At 29.8% G+C, this 27940-nt stretch overlaps 1 protein-coding gene and 1 long non-coding RNA gene across 2 annotated transcripts in view; one reads left to right on the top strand and one right to left on the bottom strand.

Moving 5' to 3' along the window:
- LOC136030048 (sodium/hydrogen exchanger 3-like) overlaps nucleotides 1-27940 on the bottom strand; it is a gene marked incomplete in the record, with an annotated part of 256472 nt that overhangs the window by 97034 nt on the left and 131498 nt on the right. The window contains 2 exon segments of the mRNA XM_065708668.1: nucleotides 11339-11602; nucleotides 15370-15574. Coding sequence (XP_065564740.1) covers nucleotides 11339-11602; nucleotides 15370-15508 — 403 coding nt within the window.
- LOC136030056 (uncharacterized) lies at nucleotides 2210-8269 on the top strand. Its single transcript, XR_010618177.1, has 2 exons — nucleotides 2210-4372; nucleotides 7832-8269. It is a non-coding gene; the product is annotated as an uncharacterized LOC136030056 (long non-coding RNA).

Below are 27940 nucleotides of genomic sequence, written 5' to 3'. Positions count from 1 at the left end.
AAAGAGAACGGATCCGTTCTAATTATTTCAATCACGTATCAACTTGTGCCTATTCTTCCCATCAAGTTTCATCCCGATCTCTCCACTCTAAGCACTTTTTCAAGATTTCCAGTTTCTAAGATTTCTGTTCCCCCTCCAACCCCCTACGTCCTCGGATCCGATTCGAATTGAAAATAGAGCATCTGAGGCATAATATCTTTCTACATATCAAGTTTCATTAAGATCCGATCACCCATTCGTAAGATAAAGATACCTCAATTTTCACGTTTTCCAAGATTTCCGGTTTCCCCTTCCAACTCCCCCCAATGTCATCGGATCTGGTCAGGATTAAAAATAAGACCTCTGAAGCACAAGGTCCTTCTACATATCAAATTTCATAAAGATCTGATCACCCATCCGTAAGTTACAAATACCTCATTTTTTCCAATTTTTCCAAATTACCCCCCTCTCAACTCCCCCAAAGAGAGCGGATCTGGTCCGGTTATGTCAGTCACGTATCTTAGACTTGTTCTTAATCTTCCCACCAAGTTTCATTCTGATTTCTCCACCCTAAGCCATTTCCAAGATTTCCAACCCCCCCCCTCCCAACTCCATATATATATATATATATATATATATATATATATTATATATATATATATATATATATATATATTATATATATATATATATATATATATATATATATATATATCATGAAAAGAGAAATCACCAATGCAACAGCACAAAATATATATATATATATATATATATATATATATATATATATATTATATATATATATATATATATATATATATATATATATATATATATATATATATATATATATATATGTATATATATATATATATATATATATATATATATATATATATATATATATATATATATATATATATATATATATATATATATATTTATATATATATCGAACAGTTCGTGGTAACGAACTGTAGTTAGGAGCGACCCGGTTCAATAGAAACCGAAAGTCTAAAAAACGGATTTTCTATACCAATAGTTACATCATAAGGATTGCATTTTAATGCTGATTTTGAATATATAAGTTTCATCAAGTTTAGACTTACCCATCAAAAGTTACGAGCCTGAAAAAATATGCGCTATTATAGAAAATAGGGGAAACACACCCTAAAAGTCATAGAATCGTAATGAAACTAACACCATGAAATTCAGCTTATCAGACAACCCTACTGTAGAAGTTTCCATCTCCTATCTACAAAAATGCGGACTTTTGTATTTTTTGCCATAAGACCGATCACGGATGCGTGTTTATTTGTTTTTTTTTCCCCAGGGGGGATCGTATCGACCCAGTTGTCCAAGAATATCGCAAGAGGGCTCATTCTAACGGAAATTAAAAGTTCTAGCGCTCTTTTTAATTGACCAAAAAAAATTGGAGGGCACCTAGGCCCCCTCCCACGCTCATTTTTCCCCAAAGTTGCCAGATCAAAATTTTGAGATATCCATTCTGTTCAGCTTAGTCGAAAACCTAATAATTATGTCTTTGGAGACGACTTAATCCCCCACAGTCCCCGGGGGAGGGGCTGCAATTTACAAACTTTGACCATTGTTTACATATAGTAATGGTTATTATGAAGTGTACAGACGTTTTCAGAGGGACTTTTTCGCGTTGGGGTGGGGGTGGGTCGGATGGAGGAGGTTGTGTGGGAGGATCTTTTCACGGAGGAATTTACCATGAGGGAAAAGAATTTCCATGAAGGAGGTGCAGGATTTTCTAGCATTATTTAAAAAAACAATGAGAAAATAAATACATTTTTTTACTGGAAGTAATGAGCGGCATTAAAACTTAAAACGAACAAAAATTATTACGTATATAAGGTAAGGGGGTTCGTCTCCTCTACAGTACCTTGCTCTTTACGCTAAAGTATTATTAGTAATTTCACCTATTTATTCTAGTTGTGACTCGAGGGTCATTCTTTATTTTTCTATTGATTCTAAAAGTAGAGTTGTAACAAAGAGTCAAACTTTAGCGTAAAGAGCGAGGCGTTGAGGAGGGGAAGCCCCTTTCATATACTGAATAGTTTCTGTTCGTTTTATTTTTTAATGTCACTCCTTACTTGCAGTTAAAAAAAACTTTTTTTTATTTAATATATATATATATATATATATATATATATATATATATATATATATATATATATATATATATATATATATATATATATATCTATATATATAAAAATAAGTTGTCTGTCTGTGGATCTGTGGATCAGGTGACGTCATGTTTCTGTGTCGGCTGACGTCATGAAATTAGTTGTCGTCATTTTTGTTATGACGATGCTTAGTATATTGTAAAACACATTAATTTGGTTAATAATATACCATTTAAAACACCAAAATAAACATGCTGGAGTAGTCACTCGGTGAGAGAGGGTGTCAGAACGGAGAATGAAGGTCCCAGGTTCAAATCCTGGTTAGGCTAAAAAAGGTAAAAAAACTAAAAACTAAAAAAAAAACTGAAAAAACTAAGAAAAGGCAAAAACTACAAAAAAAACTAAAAACTAATAAAAAAATAAAAAAGCCGAAAAACTAAAAAAACTAAAGAAACTAAAAAAAGGAATAAAACTTAAAAAACTAAAAACTAAAAAAAACTAAAAAAAAAGGAAAAAACTGAAAAATAGAAGAGAAAAAGAAAACTAATAAAATTAAGAATAAAAATAAAAAAATAAAAAAGATAAAAACTAAAAAAAAGTAAAAAGAAAAAACGAAAAAAAAACTAAAAAAGCTAAAAAAAGGTAAAAACCAATAAAAAAAACTAAAAAGAAAAAAAGGTAAAAAACTAAAAAAAATTTTCATCTAAAAAACTAAAAAAAACTAAAAAAGGTAAAAACTTAAAGAACTAAAAAAGAAAAAAAAACTAAAAAAAGGAAAAAACCTGAAAAATAAAGGAGAAAAAGAAAACTAAAAAAATATAAATAAAAACAAAAAAACTAAAAAGATAAAAACTTCAAAAAAAAACTAAAAAGAAAAAAGAAAAAAACTAAAAAACCTAAAAAAAGGTCAAAACCAATAAAAAAAAAACTAAAAGGAAAAAAAGGGAAAAAATTAAAAATTTATTTCATCATATACCAATTCAAAAACGAATTTATACCGGGATGACGACCGGGACACAAGGAATATAAATGACACAACTACAACGGGGACGCCGGGGGCACAGGGGGATATAAATGACGACCGGGACACCGGGACACAAGGAATATAAATGACGCCCGGGACGCTCAAAGAGAAATCACAGACTGCGACACCGGGACAAAAATGACGACCGGGACACAGGGAATATAAATGACGACCGGGACACAGAGACATAACTACAAAGGGGACGCCGGGGTGCACAGGGGGATATGTAAATGACGATGGCGACTCAGGGAATGGTCGATTAGCAATCACCATCAACAAAGCTCAAGGGCAATCATTAGAATCATGAGGTATAGATCTGAATACGGATTGTTTTCCCATGGACCATTATATGTTGCATGTTCAAGAGTCGGTAAACCTGACAATCTATTTATATGTACAGACAATGGGACAGCGAAAAATGTGGTATATTCGCAAGTTTTACGTAGTTAAAAACATATATATATATATATATATATATATATATATATATATCTATATATATAAAAATAAGTTGTCTGTGGATGGATGGATGGATGGATGTGTCAGGTGACGTCACCTGAAAAAACTGGATCAGGTGACGTCAAAACTGAAAAAACTAAAAAAAGGCAAAAACTACAAAAAAAACTAAAAACTAATAAAAAAAATAAAAAAGCTAAAAAACTAAAAAAACTATAAAGGTAAAAACCAATAAAAAACTAAAAAAAAAACTGAAAAAACTAAAAAAAGGCAAAAACTACAAAAAAAACTAAAAACTAATAAAAAAAGTAAAAAAGCTAAAAAACTAAAAAAACTAAAAAAAGGTAAAAAACTAAAAAAAAATAAAAAATAAAAAAAACTAAAAAAAAGGAAAAAACTGAAAAATAAGCTAAAATAAAGGTAAAAACCAATAAAAAACTAAAAAAAAAAAGGAAAAAACTAATAAATGACGACACTCAAAGAGAAAAAAAAGGCAAAAACTACAAAAAAAACTAAAAACTAATAAAAAAAATAAAAAAGCTAAAAAACTAAAAAAACTAAAAAAAGGCAAAAACTACAAAAAAAACTAAAAACTAATAAAAAAGCTAAAAAAACTAAAAAAACTAAAAAAAAGGCAAAAACTACAAAAAAACTAAAAACTAATAAAAAAAATAAAAAAGCTAAAAAACTAAAAAAAACTAAAAAAACTAAAAAAAGGTAAAAAACTAAAAAAACTAAAAACTAAAAAAAACTAAAAAAGGTAAAAACTACAATGGCGCGTAACTAATTTGGCACGTAACGACTTACGCGCGCGGGGGGGCTTGGGGGGGGCGCGAAGCGCCCCCACCAACTAGGTGTTGGGGTGGCGCGAAGCGCCACCCCAACAGCTAGTATATATATATATATATATATATATATATATATATATATATATATATATATATATATATATATATATATATATATATATATATATATATATATATATATATATATATATATATATATATATATATATATATATATATATATATATATATATATATATATATATATATATATATATATATATATATATATATATATATACATATATATATATATATATATATATATATATATATATATATATATATATACGAAGCGCCCGGTGGGGGCACGAAGCGCCCCCACCAACTAGGTGTTGGGGTGGCGCGAAGCGCCACCCCAACAGCTAGTATATATATATATATATACTAGCTGTTGGGGTGGCGCTTCGCGCCACCCCAACACCTAGTTGGTGGGGGCGCTTCGCGCCCCCCCCCAAGCCCCCCCGCGCGCGTAAGTCGTTACGCGCCATAATAGTTACGCGCCATTGTAGTTGTGTCCCTATGTCCCACCTGTGAATATAGATATATATATATATATATATGGTTTTAACTACGTAAAACTTGCGAATATACAACATTCTTTGCTGTCCCATTGTCTTTGCATATAAATAGATTGTCAGGTTATCCCCCTGTTTCCCCCGGTGTCCCCGTTGTAGTTGTGTCCCTGTGTCCCGGTCGTCATTTATATTCCCTGTGTCCCGCGTCCCGGTCATCATTTGTATCCCGGTGTCCCGGTCTGTATATACATTCGTTTTTTAGTTTTGTTTTTCTCCTTTATTTTTTTCCTTTTTTTTTCTTTTTTAGCTTATTTAGATTTTTAGATTTTTTAGTTTTTTTTATTAGTTTTTAGTTTTTATTTCTTTTTAGTTTTTTTGTCCCGGTCGTCATTTATATCCCCCTGTTTCCCCCGGTGTCCCCGTTGTAGTTGTGTCCCTGTGTCCCGGTCGTTATTTATATTCCCTGTGTCCCGGTCGTCATTTGTATCCCGGTGTACCGGTCTGTATATACATTCGTTTTTTAGTTTTGTTTTTCTCCTTTATTTTTTTCCTTTTTTTTTCTTTTTTAGTTTATTTAGATTTTTAGATTTTTTAGTTTTTTTATTAGTTTTTAGTTTTTTTTTCTTTTTAGTTTTTTTGTAGTTTTTACCTTCTTTTTAGTTTTGTTAATTTTTTTTTTTACTTGTGTCCTTGTCGTCATTTATACTCCCTGTGTCCCGGTGCTTTGTTGATTGCTAATCGAACATTCCTTTTGTCCTGGTCGCTTTCTCTTTGAGTGTCGTCATTTATTTTTTTCTTTTTTAGTTCTTTTAGTTTTTACCTTTTTTAGTTTTTTTTTAGTTTTTAGTTTTTTTAGTTTTTTACCTTTTTTTAGTTTTTTTAGTTTTTTAGCTTTTTTATTTTTTTTATTAGTTTTTAGTTTTTTTGTAGTTTTTGCCTTTTTTTTTAGTTTTTTGTCCTGGTCGCTTTCTCTTTGAGTGTCGTCATTTATTAGTTTTTTCCTTTTTTTTTTTAGTTTTTTATTGGTTTTTACCTTTATTTTAGCTTATTTTTCAGTTTTTTCCTTTTTTTTAGTTTTTTTTTATTTTTTATTTTTTTTAGTTTTTTACCTTTTTTTAGTTTTTTTAGTTTTTTTAGTTTTTTTGCTTTTTTACTTTTTTTATTAGTTTTTAGTTTTTTTTTGTAGTTTTTGCCTTTTTTTAGTTTTTTCAGTTTTTTTTTTAGTTTTTTATTGGTTTTTACCTTTATAGTTTTTTTAGTTTTTTAGCTTTTTTATTTTTTTTATTAGTTTTTAGTTTTTTTTTGTAGTTTTTGCCTTTTTTTAGTTTTTTCAGTTTTGACGTCACCTAATCCAGTTTTTTCAGGTGACGTCACCTGACACATCCATCCACACATCCATCCATCCATCCATCCACAGACAACTTATTTTTATATATATAGATATATATATATATATATATATATATATATATATATATATATCTATATATATAAAAATAAGTTGTCTGTGTGTGGATCTGTGGATGGATCAGGTGACGTCACCTGAAAAAACTGGATCAGGTGACAAAACTGAAAACTGAAAAAAAATAAAAAAAGGCAAAAACTACAAAAAAAACTAAAAACTAATAAAAAAAATAAAAAAGCTAAAAAACTAAAAAAAACTAAAAAAAGGCAAAAACTACAAAAAAAACTAAAAACTAATAAAAAAGCTAAAAAACTAAAAAAACTAAAAAAAGGCAAAAACTACAAAAAAAACTAAAAACTAATAAAAAAAATAAAAAAACTAAAAAAACTAAAAAAAGGTAAAAAAAACTAAAAAAACTAAAAACTAAAAAAACTAAAAAAAAGGAAAAAAACTGAAAAATAAGCTAAAATAAAGGTAAAAACCAATAAAAAACTAAAAAAAAAACTGAAAAAACTAAAAAAAAAGGCAAAAACTACAAAAAAAACTAAAAACTAATAAAAAAAGTAAAAAAGCTAAAAAACTAAAAAAACTAAAAAAACTAAAAAAAGGTAAAAAACTAAAAACAATAAAAAATAAAAAAAATAAAAAAAGGAAAAAACTGAAAAATAAGCTAAAATAAAGGTAAAAACCAATAAAAAACTAAAAAGAAAAAAAGGAAAAAACTAAAAAAAAACTAAATCTAAAAAACTAAAAAAAACTAAAAAAGGTAAAAACTAAAAGAACTAAAAAAGAAAAAAATAAATGACGACACTCAAAGAGAAAGCGACCAGGACAAAAGGAATGTTCGATTAGCAATCAACAAAGCACCGGGACACAGGGAGTATAAATGACGACCAGGACATAAGTAAAAAAAAACTAACAAAACTAAAAAGAAGGTAAAAACTACAAAAAAACTAAAAAGAAAAAAAACTAAAAATAGGCAAAAACTACAAAAAAAACTAAAAATTAATAAAAAAGCTAAAAAACTAAAAAAACTAAAAAAAGGCAAAAACTAAAAAAACTAAAAAAACTAAAAAAAGGTAAAAAACTAAAAAAACTAAAAACTAAAAAAAACTAAAAAAAGGAAAAAACTGAAAAACAAGCTAAAATAAAGGTAAAAACCAATAAAAAACTAAAAAAAAACTGAAAAAACTAAAAAAAAGGCAAAAACTACAAAAAAAAACATAAAACTAATAAAAAAAAGTAAAAAAGCTAAAAAACTAAAAAAACTAAAAAAACTAAAAAAAGGTAAAAAACTAAAAAAACTAAAAAATAAAGAAAAACTAAAAAAAAGGAAAAAACTGAAAAATAAGCTAAAATAAAGGTTAAAACCAATAAAAAACTAAAAAGAAAAAAAGGAAAAAACTAAAAAAAATTTTCATCTAAAAAACTAAAAAAAACTAAAAAAGGTAAAAACTAAAAGAACTAAAAAAGAAAAAAATAAATGACGACACTCAAAGAGAAGGCGACCAGGACAAAAGGAATGTTCGATTAGCAATCAACAAAGCACCGGGACACAGGGATTATAAATGACGACCAGGACATAAGTAAAAAAAAAAACTAACAAAACTAAAAAGAAGGTAAAAACTACAAAAAAAAGAAAAAAAAACTAAAAACTAATAAAAAAACTAAAAAATCTAAAAATCTAAATAAACTAAAAAAGAAAAAAAAAGGAAAAAAATAAAGGAGAAAAACAAAACTAAAAAACGAATGTATATACAGACCGGGACACCGGGATACAAATGACGACCGGGACACAGGGAATATAAATGACGACCGGGACACAGGGACACAACTACAACGGGGACACCGGGGGAAACAGGGGGATATAAATGACGACCGGGACACCGGGACAGGGAATGGTCGATTAGCAATCACCATCAACAAAGCTCAAGGGCAATCATTAGAATCATGAGGTATAGATCTGAATACAGATTGTTTTCCCATGGACCATTATATGTTGCATGTTCAAGAGTCGGTAAACCTGACAATCTATTTATATGCAAAGACAATGGGACAGCAAAGAATGTTGTATATTCGCAAGTTTTACGTAGTTAAAACCATATATATATATATATATATATATATATATATATATATATATATATATATATATATATATATATATATATATATATATATATATATATATATATATATATATATATATATATATATATATATATATATATATATATATATATATATATATATATATATATATATATATATATATATATATATATATATATATATATATATATATATATATATCTATCTATATTCACAGGTGGGACATAGGGACACAACTACAATGGCGCGTAACTATTATGGCGCGTAACGACTTATGCGCGCGGGGGGGCTTGGGGGGGGCGCGAAGCGCCCCCACCAACTAGGTTTTGGGGTGGCGCGAAGCGCCACCCCAACAGCTAGTATATATATATATATATATATATATATATATATATATATATATATATATATATATATATATATATATATACTAGCTGTTAGGGTGGCGCTTCGCGCCACCCCAACACCTAGTTGGTGGGGGCGCTTCGTGCCCCCCAAGCCCCCCCGCGCGCGTAAGTCATTAAGCGCCATATTAGTTACGCGCCATTGTAGTTGTGTAGTTTTGTTGTAGTTTTTACCTTTTTTTTTAGTTTTTTTAGTTTTTTTTTACTTATGTCCTGGTCGTCATTTATACTCCCTGTGTCCCGGTCGTCATTTGTGTCCCGGTGCTTTGTTGATGGTGATTGCTAATCGAACATTCCTTTTGTCCCGGTCGCTTTTTCTTTGAGTGTCGTCATTTATATTCCCTATGTGCCGGTGTCCCGGTCGTCATTTGTGTCCCGATGTCCCGGTCTGTAATTTCGTCAGTTGAAAACATGACGTCAGTCGACACACAAACATGACGTGACCCGACAGACAGACCCACACACACACAGACAACTTATTTTTATATATATAGATATATATATATATATATATATATATATATATTGTAATAATATATATTATATATATTGTAATAATATGTAATATATATTATATTATATATATATATATATATATATATATATATATATATATATATATATATATATATATTGATTTGTATCGATATCTAACGTACCGATAATAAAAAGAACGTATTTCAAATGGCTTGAACATATGTCAACAAACTTGAAAAATATTTGACTAGATATCTGCAAAAATTGGTTGTCTTAAAAGTTTTCTTAGTTATAGAGGTAAGCTGAATGAAAATTTGAGTTACAAAGGTACATAATCGTTAAATTTAATCCCCATAGCCACTACAAAGTAAAAAGCAACTTTATTAGTGTATTATAGACTTTAGATATCAAAATTTTATTTCCAAATGTCAATAAAAATTTTGTTCGCTAGGAAATAGACACCTAAACATTAACAGAAGCTGATACAAAAATATGTTTAACAATATTAATACGTCTAAAGTTGTCTTAAAACAAAACTTTCTTCATTCTTCAATCATTCAAGGAACAAGACAAATAAGTTAAAATGCAGACTTTCGTGGTGAAAACCCAAACAAAAAAAAAACTAATACTAGACAATCTGCAAAAAAAAAAAAGTTTTTTTAAAGACTAGAAGAGGCAAAATCCAAAGATCAAACTTTCAGTACGTACAAATGCCAGAAGAAGCTAGGGCGAGAAGGGTTGCTACCACCAAATTCCTGGCTATCAAATACTGTTCTACATATATTTTCATCATGAAGAAAGACACTCCAAAAATTTTTCTTATTCCTCTAAATATGCCACTTAATCAGCCGGTTTTGACAGAGGCTGGGTAGCATTAGCAGACATATTACAGGTAATTCCCTCTACTTGAATTGCTTGACACTGTAGCGCTTCAACTTGCTTACTTTTTCAGTTTTTCGTTTAGGGAACGTGCTATTAGTAAAAGTAACTTTCAAATACCTGTCTTTGAAATTATTTTTCGATTAAATATTCTGGTAATTACAATTATGATGTATTGACACCGTCTCCTGGATCTGCTAGAAAACTAACGTAATATCTGTTGAGAAAGGAGTATTTTCAAACGGAGTAGCAGACACAATGGCGGTAGCCTAAACACAACAGTATTTGATAGCAGGGAGTCCAGGGGTTGCGGTATCCAAAGCTGCTGGTTATTCTTATATTTTTTATGTTCTAAACTTTCGGTAAAGCCTCTTTTAATCTTTAAAAAATTATTTTTATGTATTCACTTAAAATACTTTCCCTAAATGAAATTCCATTGATACCAACATACAGACATTCTCTAAACATCTTTTTTTTTCTATTAGGATGGAAGACTAAGGATTTACAATAGTCACGGACAATTCTTTCCTCAATAGAAACTATAAAACATTTCTTGTACGTATTCAAATTTACCGTGTTACGTTTGCGTGTTTTTTGGTTGTTGTTCTTACTTCATTTTTTTTCTACTACAAACAACTACAGATACTCCGAGCAAAAAACAATAATTCCTTTGCATGTTGTTTCTGTTAAACGTAATGTTTATGAATAAAGAATAATACAAGGCCTGTTTAATGTACGGTCGGACGGCCACAAATGATCACTAATGCGTGACTATGCCCTGTAAGGACGTTTAGACAGAAACAAAATATTAGTTTTAACTTATAAATAACTATTTGTTCGTTTTAGCTTTGTAGCTTGAGGAATTGAATATCCAAGAAATAATAAGTACACTGATTGTGCTCAGAGGGAATAAAAAGAGTTAAATATAAACACATATGTACATATTTCTTTTCAAATAATATAAAAAAAAATCCTAAACAAAAAAAGTAGATACAAAAAAAGAAATAATTCAAGTATATTTCAGTATTTCTTCCAAATTTTAGCAAGCCAGGCATAAACTAAGGTGTTGCATAATGTACTTACTTAATGCAAAAGCGTTAAAAATTGTACCAACAACCGCATACAGTAATATTGTTCCAAGATGATCGAAGAAAAGACGATTTGGCATATAATACCCGGCATCAAATATCACTGGCGGTAGAAGAAAGAAGAAGAACATTAAGGGACTTAAAGGCATAACATCATGAGCATTGAGTGACCGCAAAATACCACCAATGATCAAACCAACTAGGATTAGGAAACAAGACTCAGGCAATTTCTTGAACGCTTTCGGTTGTAGAGTATATCCTGAAAAAATATACTACTGAATATGGATAAAAAAAAAATCAAAATTATATGTTTTTACTAGCTTTCTGCCCAAATATCTTAAACACTCGACTCCAAATAACAGTATGAACAATGTGGTTCCATCCCACTTACTAAAGCTATAATAAACGAGAAGTTAACACGGTTCAGTCACGATTTACGGATAAGGGGAAGCTGAATATCCTGGAGTGGTGTGCGAAGAAATCCCAAGGAAAGATCTAAAGGAAGTGGGAAACTTCATGGGAGAAGAAGTGACGTGCTTGAACAATATGCAGTGGAAGACAAGCGTCTAAGCTCTTTTTGTCTCAGCTGGCTTGATGCAGTGATGTCTTTTTACTTGAAGTAGTAGTAGTAATTTTGTCTCTCGAGATCTAAAGGAAGTGGGAAACACCATGGGAGAATAAGTGACGTGCTTGAACAATGTGCTGTGGAAGACAAGCGTCTAAGCTCTTTTTGTCTCAGCTGGCTTGATGCAGTGATGTCTTTTTACGTGAAGAGGTAGTAGTAATTTTGTCTCTCGAGTGCAATTTTTCTGTTTTTTTTTAAAACAGATAAAATTAATAAAATCTAAATTTTATTGTGTTTGTAGCTGCAGTCAAGCCTTGTGCATCTTAAATTATATGATAATATACTAATACACATGATTTTTCTATATTAAACTATATATACACGATTATACCAAGTAATGGGTATAATGGGGTAAATAAAGAAGTTGGGAAGATTGAATCGTAGGAGTATCAGGGTATGGCATGCAGAGACCATTCCTTTTAACTTCTTTATTTAGTTTGGATTCAAGGGTGTGTCTTGTTTTTTAATTTCACGTTACTGTGAATTTTGCATTAATGAAGGCCCAGAAAAAACTCTCAGTGCTTTATAGACATTGTTTCATGTCGTAAGTGGTTCTAAATTAGAAAAGAAACAAAAAAAAACCACCTAAACCAACGTAAATATTAGTGTTGAATAGGCAAGTACAACAGTTTCCTGTCGAGGACAAAATTTTGTTGAAATTAGACTAAGAATTGGTTGTTAGTGGTTGGGAACATTTCATTGGGTATCAAAGTAATCCCTAGGAAACCCAGAAATTATTAAACAAATGCTCGATTTAGGTATAATCTAAAACTCGCTTAGTTTTAATAACATATTTGCCTTACAAAACTTCCTAACACATATCCATTGAGAAATTTGAATCTTATACGTCATATTTTACTGAGACATTTCAGCATAGATCATTCGTAGAAAAATAAAATATTCCTAATTCCTATTCTTAAGAACTTGAGATGCTAAGGAAAAAAAATTACATAAGGAAGCGACATTAACTTGCTCTATTTAGATTCCAGTTTACCGTGCAAGAGTAGCATAAAATAAATGCTTTTTTTAATTTCTCCCCCACCCCACAAAAAAGAATGCTTGAGCTTTGCCTCTAGAAGTTGACTTTATATCGCTTTCAGCTTGATATATGCATATCCTAATGATCTATGACATTCGCAGGACAGTGGACTATAGCCGATGCCATCTACAAAATTGTGAGACATTAAATTTTCCCATGATTTATAACATTAACCATAGATTTCGCCTTTTACTAATTCTTTCCTGATGTTATAAAAACAAAAGAGCAGCCTCTATACTCAGTAAAATATACAGTTAACAACTCTTTTCACATTTCTAGTCATTTTTCAAATAGTAGAGATAGTGTTTCACCTAAGATGGCATTTTGTCCAAACAAAATCAAACAATTTTTTTCCTCTAACAATGTAAAGTCAAAACGAATAACGATAAGCCTAAATGTTACAGTAAAAGGGTAAAGACTGCTAAACCCAAGATTTTGCCAGTTCATTCCAAATTGGCCTTGATAAAGTGGTGATAGTCTGAAAAAGACTGGTAAATACTTGATTTTTGAATTTACCATTGCATGTCCTTTGACACAGATAAGCACTAGCACATATTGACGAAAGCCTGATTAGAACCAAAGTTTGTCCGCACACTTAGCCATATTCTACACACCTTCTTACTCAGTACTACTCTTTCTAACTTCGTAAGAATAAAGACGGTTGCACGGTTGTTCTGCCAATAAATTCACAGCTCATTTTGAATTTTTACGCATAATCCGGGCATAAGTTAGCATTTTAGGAAACAGTTACCCAATAAAAATGATGTTTTTTGCTTTTTTTCGAAATTTAACTGTGTGCTCAAAGGTTATTATAGGGTTTACAAGCTGCCAGGATTTAAAAGTCTTTGGGATTTTACAAAAATTCATGTCTAAATTTTGAGAGACTAATTATTAGAAATAAACGTTGGAAAAAAATAGCTTCGAGGCCTGTGGCCCCAATTGTACGAATATGCACGCATGGGTTTCTTGTTTAGAAGGGAAGTTCATTCCAATAAAGCCTAGCAGCTTTCTCAGTCATACCTATGTTGACACTCTTAAAATACATAAGTGATTTCTTAGACCACACTACCCTTCCATTTTTCTACTTCTTTATTTGTTTAAATTTAAAAAAATATTGATATTAAAATACACATAACAAAGGAATGCCTCATGTTTATTCCCTATTCTTGATGTTTATATACCCTGCACATGTTTTTAGTATGTTATTTTTCTGCATTCATGGTTTCAAGATTTCAACATAAGACGAAAAGTAAATGAATGCATAAGTAAATGAAATAATAGAATAATAGAAACAAAATAACAAAAAATATTAAATAAACAATAAATAGCAGTAAGAACATGATTTCAAGGTTTCCACGAATTAATTTCAAAACATGGCGGGAAGTAGTGTAGCTAAAATTTGATTTTGCTCAGATCATAGCAAAGAGATATACATATAATGGACGGCCCCACATCCTCAACAGAGTTAATAAGCTGTCCACTAAGTTAATAAACTGTTTTCCTCGAATGACTTGTTGACTTTATTGCGGCTGGAAAAAAAAGCTCAACTTTATTTAACTTTTTCTATAAAATAAGCGAGTAAGATTTGATAAATTTCAAATAAACCACATATATGTAATATAATAATACGATAATATAATATATAATATATAATAATTGTTGACTTTATTGCAGTCGGAAAAAGGCTGAACTTTATTTGACTTTTTCAAGACATTAAGCTAAGTTTAGCCAATAGCAGCAGATTTCGTACATCTCAAATAAACCACACATATGTAATATATAAATAAGTGTCTACATATATAATAGTGCATACTTGATTAGATCATTTGCTTGGTAAAACTAAGGGTTGGGCTAAAGAACCTTTTTGATCAAAGACTATTTTACTAAAAGGAGTAAAAAGCTTAAGAGATGCAATCTATGAATTCTCCACTCCATGGCTGATAAACTTACATATTTGCTGTTTAAAAATTGCTGCAGTCAACAAGACAAAATTCATGTTTGAGCGGGATCATACTTAATGGTGTGAAACTTATTAGGACACTTTAATGAATATGATGGCGCCGTGGGAGTCCTCCAAAAAACTTGCCAAATGTCAAATAAATACACAAATGAATAATAGCAACAAGAAGATAGCAGGTTTACCATAAATTAATTTTAAAACATAGCATCGAATACTAGGTCACACCTATATTTTGATCTCATGATGTTAAAAAGCAAGGTTACAATTACTCCAGAACCGAGACTTTCCCTTTAAAGACATCAATGACCTACCTAGTTTACATATAGCCAAGGACAAAGAGTTCTCGAAAACGCATTCTGTCCGTAGCCTGTTATAGATTAACAAATAATATGTCAAACTTACCAAATTTCAAAATACAAGCAACAATGAGCCAAAGGACGACCGTCATGGGAGACCGAATTCGATTGAAATCAACAACAAATAAGCGATAAGAAGGTTTTACTGTGGTTGGGAAAATCTCCGTTAGGTTCAAAAATTCCATGATTCCAAAAACTCAGTCTGTCAAGAATATTCGATACAAAAGAGAATGGACAAGAGTGAATGAGTTCTGAAAAGAAGAACCTAAATTACCAAGAAGCCTACATTACATTAATACAAAATTAATCAGTGTTTTGCTGCTAACCAATTAGCGGTCCTTCCTTCCTTGGAACTTGTATCTAAATTCCAACTCAGTTCTCGTAACATTATTGACTCCAAATTTCGCACTGAATATATAAATATTAAATATATATATATATATATATATATATATATATATATATATATATATATATATATATATATATATATATATATATATATATATATATATATATATATATATATATATATATATATATATATACATATATATATACATATATATATATATATATATATATATATATATATATATATATATATATATATATATATATATATATATATATATATATATATATATATATATATATATATACTAGCTGTTGGGGTGGCGCATCGCGCCACCCCAACACCTAGTTGGTGGGGGCGCTTTGCGCCCCCCCCAAGCCCCCCCGCGCGCGTAAGTCGTTACGCGCCATTGTAGTTGTGTCCCTATGTCCCACCTGTGAATATAGATAGATAGATATATATATAAATATATATATATATATATATATATATATATATATATATATATATATATATATATATATATATATATATATATATATATATATATATATATATATATATATATATATATATATATATATATATATATATATGTTTTTAACTACGTAATACTTGCGAATATACAACATTCTTTGCTGTCCCATTGTCTGTGCATATAAATAGATTGTCAGGTTTACCGACTCTTGAACATGCAACATATAATGGTCCATGGGAAAACAATCCGTATTCAGATCTATACCTCATGATTCTAATGATTGCCCTTGAGCTTTGTTGATGGTGATTGCTAATCGACCATTCCCTGAGTCACCATCGTCATTTATATATCCCCCTGCGCACCCCGGCGTCCCCTTTGTAGTTATGTCCCTATGTCCCGGTCGTCATTTATATTCCCTGTGTCCCGGTCGTCATTTGTTTCCCGGTGTCCCAGTCTGTGATTTCTCTTTGAGCGTCCCGGGCGTCATTTATATTCCTTGTGTCCCGGTGTCCCGGTCGTCATTTATATCCCCCTGTGCCCCCGGTGTCCCCGTTGTAGTTGTGTCATTTATATTCCCTGTGTCCCGGTCGTCATCCCGGTATACATTCGTTTTTGAATTGGTATATGATGAAATAAATTTTTAATTTTTTCCCTTTTAGTTTTTTTTTATTGGTTTTGACCTTTTTTAGGTTTTTTAGTTTTTTTCTTTTTTCTTTTTAGTTTTTTTTTTGAAGTTTTTATCTTTTTAGTTTTTTTATTTTTATTTATATTTTTTTAGTTTTCTTTTTCTCCTTTATTTTTCAGTTTTTTTCCTTTTTTTAGTTTTTTTTCTTTTTTAGTTCTTTTAGTTTTTACCTTTTTTAGTTTTTTTTAGTTTTTTAGATGAAATTTTTTTTTAGTTTTTTACCTTTTTTTCTTTTTAGTTTTTTATTGGTTTTAACCTTTTTTTTTTAGCTTTTTTAGTTTTTTTTCGTTTTTTCTTTTTACTTTTTTTTTTAGTTTTTATCTTTTTTATTTTTTTTTATTTTTATTTTTAATTTTATTAGTTTTCTTTTTCTCTTCTATTTTTCAGTTTTTTCCTTTTTTTTAGTTTTTTTTTAGTTTTTTAAGTTTTTTTCCTTTTTTTAGTTTCTTTAGTTTTTTTAGTTTTTCGGCTTTTTTATTTTTTTTATTAGTTTTTAGTTTTTTTTGTAGTTTTTGCCTTTTTTTAGTTTTTTCAGTTTTTTTTTTAGTTTTTAGTTTTTTACCTTTTTTAGCCTAACCAGGATTTGAAACTGGGACCTTCATTCTCCGTTCTGACACCCTCTCTCACCGAGTGACTACTCCAGCATGTTCATTTTGGTGTTTTAAATGGTATATTATTAACCAAATTAATGTGTTTTACAATATACTAAGCATCGTCATAACAAAAATGACGACAACTAATTTCATGACGTCAGTCTACACAGAAACATGACGTCACCTGATCCACAGATCCACAGACAGACAACTTATTTTTATAAATATAGATAAGTTGTCTGTCTGTCAGGTGACGTCATGTTTCTGTGTCGACTGACGTCATGAAGTTAGTTGTCGTCATTTTTGCTATGACGGTAACGTCATTAACGGTATTTAAGACATTTGTTCACGGAAAAATGTTTAATTGTAAAATGACTGAAGAACCTACAATGGCAACAGCCGAGGAAGCTGCTCAAAGAGTTTATGCCAAAAAACTTGCTGCTGATAGAGAAAGTAAGAAAAGAAAGCGTTCCGAGGAATCACAAGAACAGCAAGAAAACAGGCTTGCAGCTGATAGAGAAAGTAAGAAAAGAAAGCGTGCCGGGGAATCACAAGAACAGCAAGAAAACAGGCTTGCGGCTAAAGAACGCAAAACCGCGCAGTTAGATGAAAATCCACCTGGAAAGCGAGAGTCAAAACATATCAAAACTGAAAATGATAGCGATGATGATTGGGTTTGGGATTTTGACTTGGATAAGGTCATCAATGCCTACCAGATTTAAGTTAAAAAACAAAGGTTCGGCGACATGTACTTCATAGTGACGCTGAAAAATAAAGAAGAAAAAAAAACTGAAAAATGTAAAAAACTAAAAAAAACTAAAAAGAAAAAACACTCAAAGATAAATTACAGACCGGGACACAAATGACGACTGACACAGAGGGAATATAAATGACGACCAGGAACCTCAAAGAAAAATTACAGACTGGGACACCCGGACACAAATCACGACCGGGAATATAAATGACGACCGGGACGCAGGGACACAACTACAACGGGGACGCCGGGGGCACAGGCGGGATATATAATTGACGACTGAGACACAGGGATTGTTTGAATAGAAATTACAGACCGGGACACAGGGACACAAATGACGACCGGGACACTGGGACACAGGGAATATAAATGACGACCCGGACACTCAAAGAGAAAATACAAACTGGGACACCAGGACACAAATGACGACCGGGACACAGGGAATATAAATGCTATTTATATACACAGACAATGGGACAGCGAAGAATGTTGTATATTCGCATGTTTTACGTAGTTAAAAATATATATTTATATCTATCTCTATTCACAGGTGGGACACAGGGACACAGCTACAATGGCGCGTAACTAATATGGCGCGTAACAACTTACGCGCGCGGGGGGGCTTGGGGGGCGCGAAGCGCCCTACCAACTAGGTGTTGGGGTGGCGCGAAGCACCACCCCAACAGCTAGTATATATCTTCTATATATATAAAAATAAGTTGTCTGTCCGTTACGCCAGATTATATCTTCTATATATATAAAAGAAAACAAACTAGAATGTAAAAACTGGAAATTGCATAAATATTTCGAAATATTTTGACAATAGATTAAAGTAATTCGAAAAAAAGAAAAATGGTAAAAAACTAAAAAAAAAACTAAAAAGAAAAAACTAAAAAAAAAATTAAAAATTAAAAAAATTGAAAAAAGAAGAAACCTAAAAAGAAAAAACGTAAAAAAATAAAAAAAGACAAAAAACTAAAAAAAAACTAAAAAAAAGCTAAAAAACTAAAAAAAAGAAAAAACTAAAAAAAAAACTGGGAATTGCACAAATATTTCAATATATTTTGACAATAGATTAAAGTAATTCGAAAACCTTAAAACAGATACCCCAAACTTGAGGTTTAATATAAATTGTTGGAGCTTTGGCATGCTTGGCACGTAAAGATTTTTCCAAGTGTCAATGTTAGAATGAACATTGACAAATTGAAGAAAACAAATCAATAAAAAGAAGTAACTAAAAAAAAGAAAAAACTAAAAAAGAAAAAAAACTAAAGAAGAAACTGTATCTATATATATAAAAATCTATATATATAAAAATAAGTTATCTGTCTTTTATGTCTGTTACACTATGTCTGTTACGCCAGATTATATCTTATCTATATATATAAAAATAAGTTGTCTGTGTGTGGATCTGTGGATGGATCAGGTGACGTCATGTTTGTTCGCATATGACGTCTGAATTATTTCACACTAATACAAAAGAAGAAAAAAACTAAAAAAGGTAAAAACTACAAAAAAAACTAAAAAGAAAAAAAAAACTAAAAAAGCTAAAAAACTAAAAAAAACTAAAAAAGGTAAAAATCTAATAACTAAAAAAAACTGAAAAAAATAAAAAAAAGGCAAAAACTACAAAAAAAATAAAAACTAATAAAAAAACTAAAAAAGCTAAAAAACTAAAAAAACTAAAAAAAACTAAAAAAAGGTAAAAAACTAAAAAAAACTAAAAACTAAAAAAGAAAAAAACTAAAAAAAAAAGGAAAAAACTGAAAAATAAAAGAGAAAAAGAAAACTTAAAAAATATGAATAAATATATATAAAAATAAGTTGTTTGTGGGTTATGTCTGTCTGTCTGTCTGTCGAGTGACGTCGTGTTTGTCCGCATATGACGTCTGAATTATTTCACACTAATACAAAAGAAGAAAAAAAACTAAAAAAGGTAAAAACTACAAAAAAAAACTAAAAAGAAAAAAAAACTAAAAAAGCTAAAAAACTAAAAAAAACTAAAAAAAGGTAAAAAACTAAAAACTAAAAAAAAAACTGAAAAAACTAAAAAAAGGCAAAAACTAAAAAAAAAACTAAAAACTAATAAAAAAACTAAAAAAGCTAAAAAACTACGACGGGGACACAGGGAATGTTCGATTAGCAATCACCATCAACAAAGCTCAAGGGCAGTCATTAGAATCATGAGGTATAACAAAAAAAAACTAAAAAAGGTAAAAAACTAAAAACTAAAAAAAAGACCAATTCAAAAACGAATGTATATACAGACCGGGACACCGGGACACAAATGACGACCGGGACACAGGGAATATAAATGACGACCGGGACACTCAAAGAGAAATTACAGACTGGGAAAACGGGACACAAATGACGACCGAGACACAGGGAATATAAATGACGACCGGGACACAGGAACACAGCTACAACGGGGATGCCGGGGGCACAGGGGGATATATAAATGACGACGGCGACTCAGGGAATGTTCGATTAGCAATCACCATCAACAAAGCTCAAGGGCAATCATTAGAATCATGAGGCATAGATCTAAATACGGATTGTTTTTCCCATGGAAAATTATATGTTTCATGTTCAAGAGTCGGTAAACCTGACAATCTATTTATATGCACAGACAATGGGACAGCGAAGAATGTTGTATATTCGAAAGTTTTACGCAGTTAAAAACATATATATATATATATATATATATATATATATATATATATATATATATATATATATATATATATATATATATATATATATATATATATATATATATATATATATATATATATATATATATATATATATATATATATATATATATATATATATATATATATATATATATATATATATATATATATATATATATATATATATATATATATATTTATATATATATATATATATATATATATATATATATATATATATATATATCTATATATATAAAAATAAGTTGTCTGTGGATGGATGGATGGATGGATGTGTCAGGTGACGTCACCTGAAAAAACTGGATCAGGTGACGTCAAAACTGAAAAAACTAAAAAAAGGCAAAAACTACAAAAAAAACTAAAAACTAATAAAAAAAATAAAAAAGCTAAAAAACTAAAAAAACTAAAAAGGTAAAAACCAATAAAAAACTAAAAAAAAAACTGAAAAAACTAAAAAAAGGCAAAAACTACAAAAAAAACTAAAAACTAATAAAAAAAGTAAAAAAGCTAAAAAACTAAAAAAACTAAAAAAAGGTAAAAAACTAAAAAAAATAAAAAATAAAAAAAACTAAAAAAAAGGAAAAAACTGAAAAATAAGCTAAAATAAAGGTAAAAACCAATAAAAAACTAAAAAAAAAAAGGAAAAAACTAATAAATGACGACACTCAAAGAGAAAAAAAAGGCAAAAACTACAAAAAAAACTAAAAACTAATAAAAAAATATCTATCTATATAAAAATAAGTTGTCTGTGGATGGATGGATGGATGTGTCAGGTGACGTCACCTGAAAAAACTGGATCAGGTGACGTCAAAACTGAAAAAACTAAAAAAAGGCAAAAACTACAAAAAAACTAAGAACTAATAAAAAAAATAAAAAAGCTAAAAAACTAAAAAAACTATAAAGGTAAAAACCAATAAAAAACTAAAAAAAAAACTGAAAAAACTAAAAAAAGGCAAAAACTACAAAAAAAACTAAAAACTAATAAAAAAAGTAAAAAAGCTAAAAAACTAAAAAAACTAAAAAAAGGTAAAAAACTAAAAAAAATAAAAAATAAAAAAAAACTAAAAAAAAGGAAAAAACTGAAAAATAAGCTAAAATAAAGGTAAAAACCAATAAAAAACTAAAAAAAAAAGGAAAAAAACTAATAAATGACGACACTCAAAGAGAAAAAAAAGGCAAAAACTACAAAAAAAACTAAAAACTAATAAAAAAAATAAAAAAGCTAAAAAACTAAAAAAACTAAAAAAAGGCAAAAACTACAAAAAAAACTAAAAACTAATAAAAAAGCTAAAAAACTACAAAAACTAAAAAAAAGGCAAAAACTACAAAAAAACTAAAAACTAATAAAAAAAATAAAAAAGCTAAAAAACTAAAAAAAACTAAAAAAACTAAAAAAAGGTAAAAAACTAAAAAAACTAAAAACTAAAAAAAACTAAAAAAGGTAAAAACTAAAAGAACTAAAAAAGAAAAAAATAAATGACGACACTCAAAGAGAAAGCGACCAGGACAAAAGGAATGTTCGATTAGCAATCAACAAAGCACCGGGACACAGGGAGTATAAATGACGACCCGGGGGAAACAGGGGGATATAAATGACGACCGGGACAAAAAAACTAGAAAAAAAAAACTAAAAACTAATAAAAAAACTAAAAAATCTAAAAATCTAAATAAGCTAAAAAAGAAAAAAAAAGGAAAAAAATAAAGGAGAAAAACAAAACTAAAAAACGAATGTATATACAGACCGGGACACCGGGATACAAATGACGACCGGGACCCGGGACACAGGGAATATAAATGACGACCGGGACACAGGGACACAACTCCGGTACACCGGGATACAAATGACGACCGGGACACAGGGAATATAAATGACGACCGGGACACAGGGACACAACTACAACGGGGACACCGGGGGAAACAGGGGGATATAAATGACGACCGGGACAAAAAAACTAAAAAGAAAAAAAAACTAAAAACTAATAAAAAAACTAAAAAATCTAAAAATCTAAATAAGCTAAAAAAGAAAAAAAAAGGAAAAAAATAAAGGAGAAAAACAAAACTAAAAAACGAATGTATATACAGACCGGGACACCGGGATACAAATGACGACCGGGACCCGGGACACAGGGAATATAAATGACGACCGGGACACAGGGACACAACTACAACGGGGACACCGGGGGAAACAGGGGGATGTAAATGACGACCGGGACACCGGGACAGGGAATGGTCGATTAGCAATCACCATCAACAAAGCTCAAGGGCAATCATTAGAATCATGAGGTATAGATCTGAATACAGATTGTTTTCCCATGGACCATTATATGTTGCATATTCAAGAGTCGGTAAACCTGACAATCTATTTATATGCAAAGACAATGGGACAGCAAAGATATATATATAATGGGACAGCAAAGATATAATACAGCAAAGATATAATGGGACAGCACCATATATATATATATATATATATATATATATATATATATATAATGTATATATATATATATATATATATATATATATATAATATATATATATATATATATATATAATAGATATATATATATATATATATAAATATATATATATATATATATATATATATATATATATATATATATATATATATATATATATATATATATATATATATATATATATATATATATATATATATATATATATATATATATATATATATATATATATATATATATATATATATATATATATACAAGTTTTACGTAGTTAAAACCATATATATATATCTATCTATATTCACAGGTGGGACATAGGGACACAACTACAATGGCGCGTAACTATTATGGCGCGTAACGACTTACGCGCGCGGGGGGGCTTGGGGGGGGGCGCGAAGCGCCCCCACCAACTAGGTGTTGGGGTGGCGCGAAGCGCCACCCCAACAGCTAGTATATATATATATATATATATATATATATATATATATATATATCTTCTATATATATAAAAATAAGTTGTCTGTCTGTGGATGTGTCAGGTGACGTCACCTGAAAAAACTGGATCAGGTGACGTCAAAACTGAAAAAACTAAAAAAAGGCAAAAACTACAAAAAAAACTAAAAACTAATAAAAAAAATAAAAAAGCTAAAAAACTAAAAAAACTAAAAAAAAGGCAAAAACTACAAAAAAAACTAAAAACTAATAAAAAAGCTAAAAAACTAAAAAAACTAAAAAAAGGCAAAAACTACAAAAAAAAACTAAAAACTAATAAAAAAAATAAAAAAGCTAAAAAACTAAAAAAACTTAAAAAAACAAAAAAAAGGTAAAAAACTAAAAAAACGAAAAACTAAAAAAAACTAAAAAAAAAAGGAAAAAACTGAAAAATAAGCTAAAATAAAGGTAAAAACCAATAAAAAACTAAAAAAAAACTGAAAAAACTAAAAAAAGGCAAAAACTACAAAAAAAAACTAAAAACTAATAAAAAAAAGTAAAAAAGCTAAAAAACTAAAAAAACTAAAAAAACTAAAAAAAAGGTAAAAAACTAAAAAAAATAAAAAATAAAAAAAAAACTAAAAAAAAGGAAAAAACTGAAAAATAAGCTAAAATAAAGGTAAAAACCAATAAAAAACTAAAAAGAAAAAAAGGAAAAAACTATGTATATATATATATATATATATATATATATATATATATATATATATATATATATATATATATATATATATATATATATATATATATATATATATATATATCTATATATATAAAAATAAGTTGTCTGTCTGTGGATGTGTCAGGTGACGTCACCTGAAAAAACTGGATCAGGTGACGTCAAAACTGAAAAAACTAAAAAAAGGCAAAAACTAAAAAAAAACTAAAAACTAATAAAAAAACTAAAAAAGCTAAAAAACTAAAAAAACTAAAGAAACTAAAAAAAGGTAAAAAACAAAAAAAAAACTAAAAACTAAAAAAGAAAAAACTAAAAAAAGGAAAAAACTGAAAAATAAGAGAAAAAGAAAACTAAAAAAATATTAATAAATATAAAAAATATAAATATAAATATAATATAAATTAGCAATCAACAAAGCACCGAGACACAAATGACGACCGGGACACAGGGAGTATAAATGACGACCAGGACATAAGTAAAAAAAAAAACTAAAAAAATGGTAAAAACTACAAAAAAACTAAAAACTAATAAAAAAACTAAAAAATCTAAAAATCTAAATAAACTAAAAAAGAAAAAAAAAGAAAAAAGGAAAAAAATAAAGGAGAAAAACAAAACTAAAAAACGAATGTACATACAGACCGGGACACCGGGATACAAATGACGACCGGGACACAGGGAATATAAATGACGACCGGGACACAGGGACACAACTACAATGGGGACGCCGGGGGGCACAGGGGGATATAAATGACGACCGGGACACAAGGAATATAAATGACGCCCGGGACACTCAAAGAGAAATCACAGACTGGAACACCGGGACACAAATGACGACCGGGACACAGGGAATATAAATGACGACCGGGACACAGGGACATAACTACAAAGGGGACGCCGGGGTGCACAGGGGGATATATAAATGACGATGGCGACTCAGGGAATGGTCGATTAGCAATCACCATCAACAAAGCTCAAGGGCAATCATTAGAATCATGAGGTATAGATCTGAATACGGATTGTTTTCCCATGGACCATTATATGTTGCATGTTCAAGAGTCGGTAAACCTGACAATCTATTTATATGCACAGACAATGGGACAGCAAAGAATGTTGTATATTCGCAAGTTTTACGTAGTTAAAAACATATATATATATATATATATATATATATATATATATATATATATATATATATATATATATATATATATATATATATATATATATATATCTATATTCACAGGTGGGACATAGGGACACAACTACAATGGCGCGTAACGACTTACGCGCGCGGGGGGGCTTGGGGGGGGGGGGGCGCGAAGCGCCCCCACCAACTAGTATATATATAAATATGTTGTCTGTCTGTTATATCTGTTACACTTTGTCTGTTACGCCAGATTATATCTTCTATATATATAAAAGACAACAAACTAGAATGTAAAAACTGGAAATTGCATAAATATTTCGAAATATTTTGACAATAGATTAAAGTAATTTGAAAAAAGAAAAATGGTAAAAAACTAAAAAAAAAATAAAAAGAAAAAACTAAAAAAAATAAAAAATTAAAAAAATTAAAAAAAGAAAAAAACTAAAAAGAAAAAAACAAAAAAATAAAAAAGATAAAAAACTAAAAGAAAAAAAAACTAAAAAAAGCTAAAAAACTAAAAAAAGATAAAACTAAAAAAACTGGGAATTGCACAAATATTTCAATATATTTTGACAATAGATTGAAGTAATTCGAAAACCTTAAAACAGATACCCCAAACTTTGAGGTTTAATATAAATTGTTGGAGCTTTAGCATGCTTGGCACGTAAAGATTTTTCCAAGTGTCAATGTTAGAATGAACATTGACAAATTGAAGAAAACAAATCAATAAAAAGAAGAAACTAAAAAAAGAAAAAACTAAAAAAGAAAAAAAAACTAAAGAAGAAACTGTATCTATATATATAAAAATAAGTTGTATATATGCTGTTTGTTTGTTTGTGGGTTTGCATTTGATGTCATTATAAGTATATAAGGCTTTGTATATGACGTCATTATAAGATGACACTACAGACCGGGACACCGGGACACAAATGACGACCGGGACACAGGGAATATAAATGACGACCGGGGCACTCAAAGAGAAATTACAGACCGGGACACCGGAACACAAATGACGACCGGACACCGGGACAGAGAGAATATAAATGACGACCGGGACACTAAAAGAGAGATTACAGACTGGGATACCGGGACACAAATGACGACCAGGACAAAGGGAATATAAATGACGACCAGGACACAGGGACACAACTACAACGGGGACGCCGGGGGCACAGGGTGGTATATAAATGACGACAGGGACACAGGAAATGTTCGATTAGCAATCACCATCAACAAAGCTCAAGGGCAATCGTTACAGTCATTTGCGAGATGCAGTTATAAATGACGGTAATACCACAAACGTTGGAAGATTAACAATTTTACCTTCGTCATATGCTGGCAGTCCCCGTCATATGCATGAATATGCTCAAGATGCTATTGCGTATGTTCGTCTCTATGGTCGTCCAGATTTATTTATTACATTTACATGTAATCAATCTTGGGACGAGATACTGCAGCTTTTACTTCAAGGACAATCGGCGGTTCATAGACATGACATTACGGCCAGTGTCTTCCGGCAAAAGTTGAAATCACTGATAAACTACATAGTAATTTTGAAGTGTTTGGGTCAGTACGATGCTGGATGTACTCAGTGGAATGGCAAAAACGAGGTTTGCCACACGCACATATACTAATCTGGCTACATAAAAAAATTACTTCGAACGAAATTGATGATGTGATTTCCGCTGAAATACCTGATGAAAATGTCGATAAGGGTTTACATGATATTATTGTAAAAAATATGATACATGGACCTTGCGGTGCACTGAACGAAAATTCACCATGCATGGCCAAAGGAAGGTGCACAAAGCAATATCCTCGACTTTTAGTATCCAACACAATTACTGGCAATGATGGTTACCCACAATATAGAAGAAGATCTACTGAAGATGGCGGTAAAACAGCAATAATAAAGAAGCGTAACGGTACCACCATCGAAGTAGATAACCAGAGGGTTGTTCCATATTCCCCATTATTATCAAAAACATTTAATGCACACATAAACGCTGAATACTGTAACTCCGTAAAGGCAATCAAATATATATATAAATACGTCAACAAAGGCAGTGACATGGCAGTTTTTGGCTTGCAGCCCGAAATCAAATATATCGACGAAATCGTACAATATCAGGCTAGAAGATACATACAGGCTAGAAGCTGTTTGGCGAATTCTTTCATTTCCGATACATGAACGTAGTCCAGCTGTTGTTCACTTAGCGGTATATTTACAGAATGGT

The sequence above is a fragment of the Artemia franciscana genome, chromosome 8 (genome assembly GCF_032884065.1).
Source record: "Artemia franciscana chromosome 8, ASM3288406v1, whole genome shotgun sequence".
In the NCBI taxonomy this organism is placed as follows: Eukaryota; Metazoa; Arthropoda; class Branchiopoda; order Anostraca; family Artemiidae; genus Artemia; species Artemia franciscana.
This window is presented reverse-complemented; position numbering and strand designations above follow the sequence as displayed.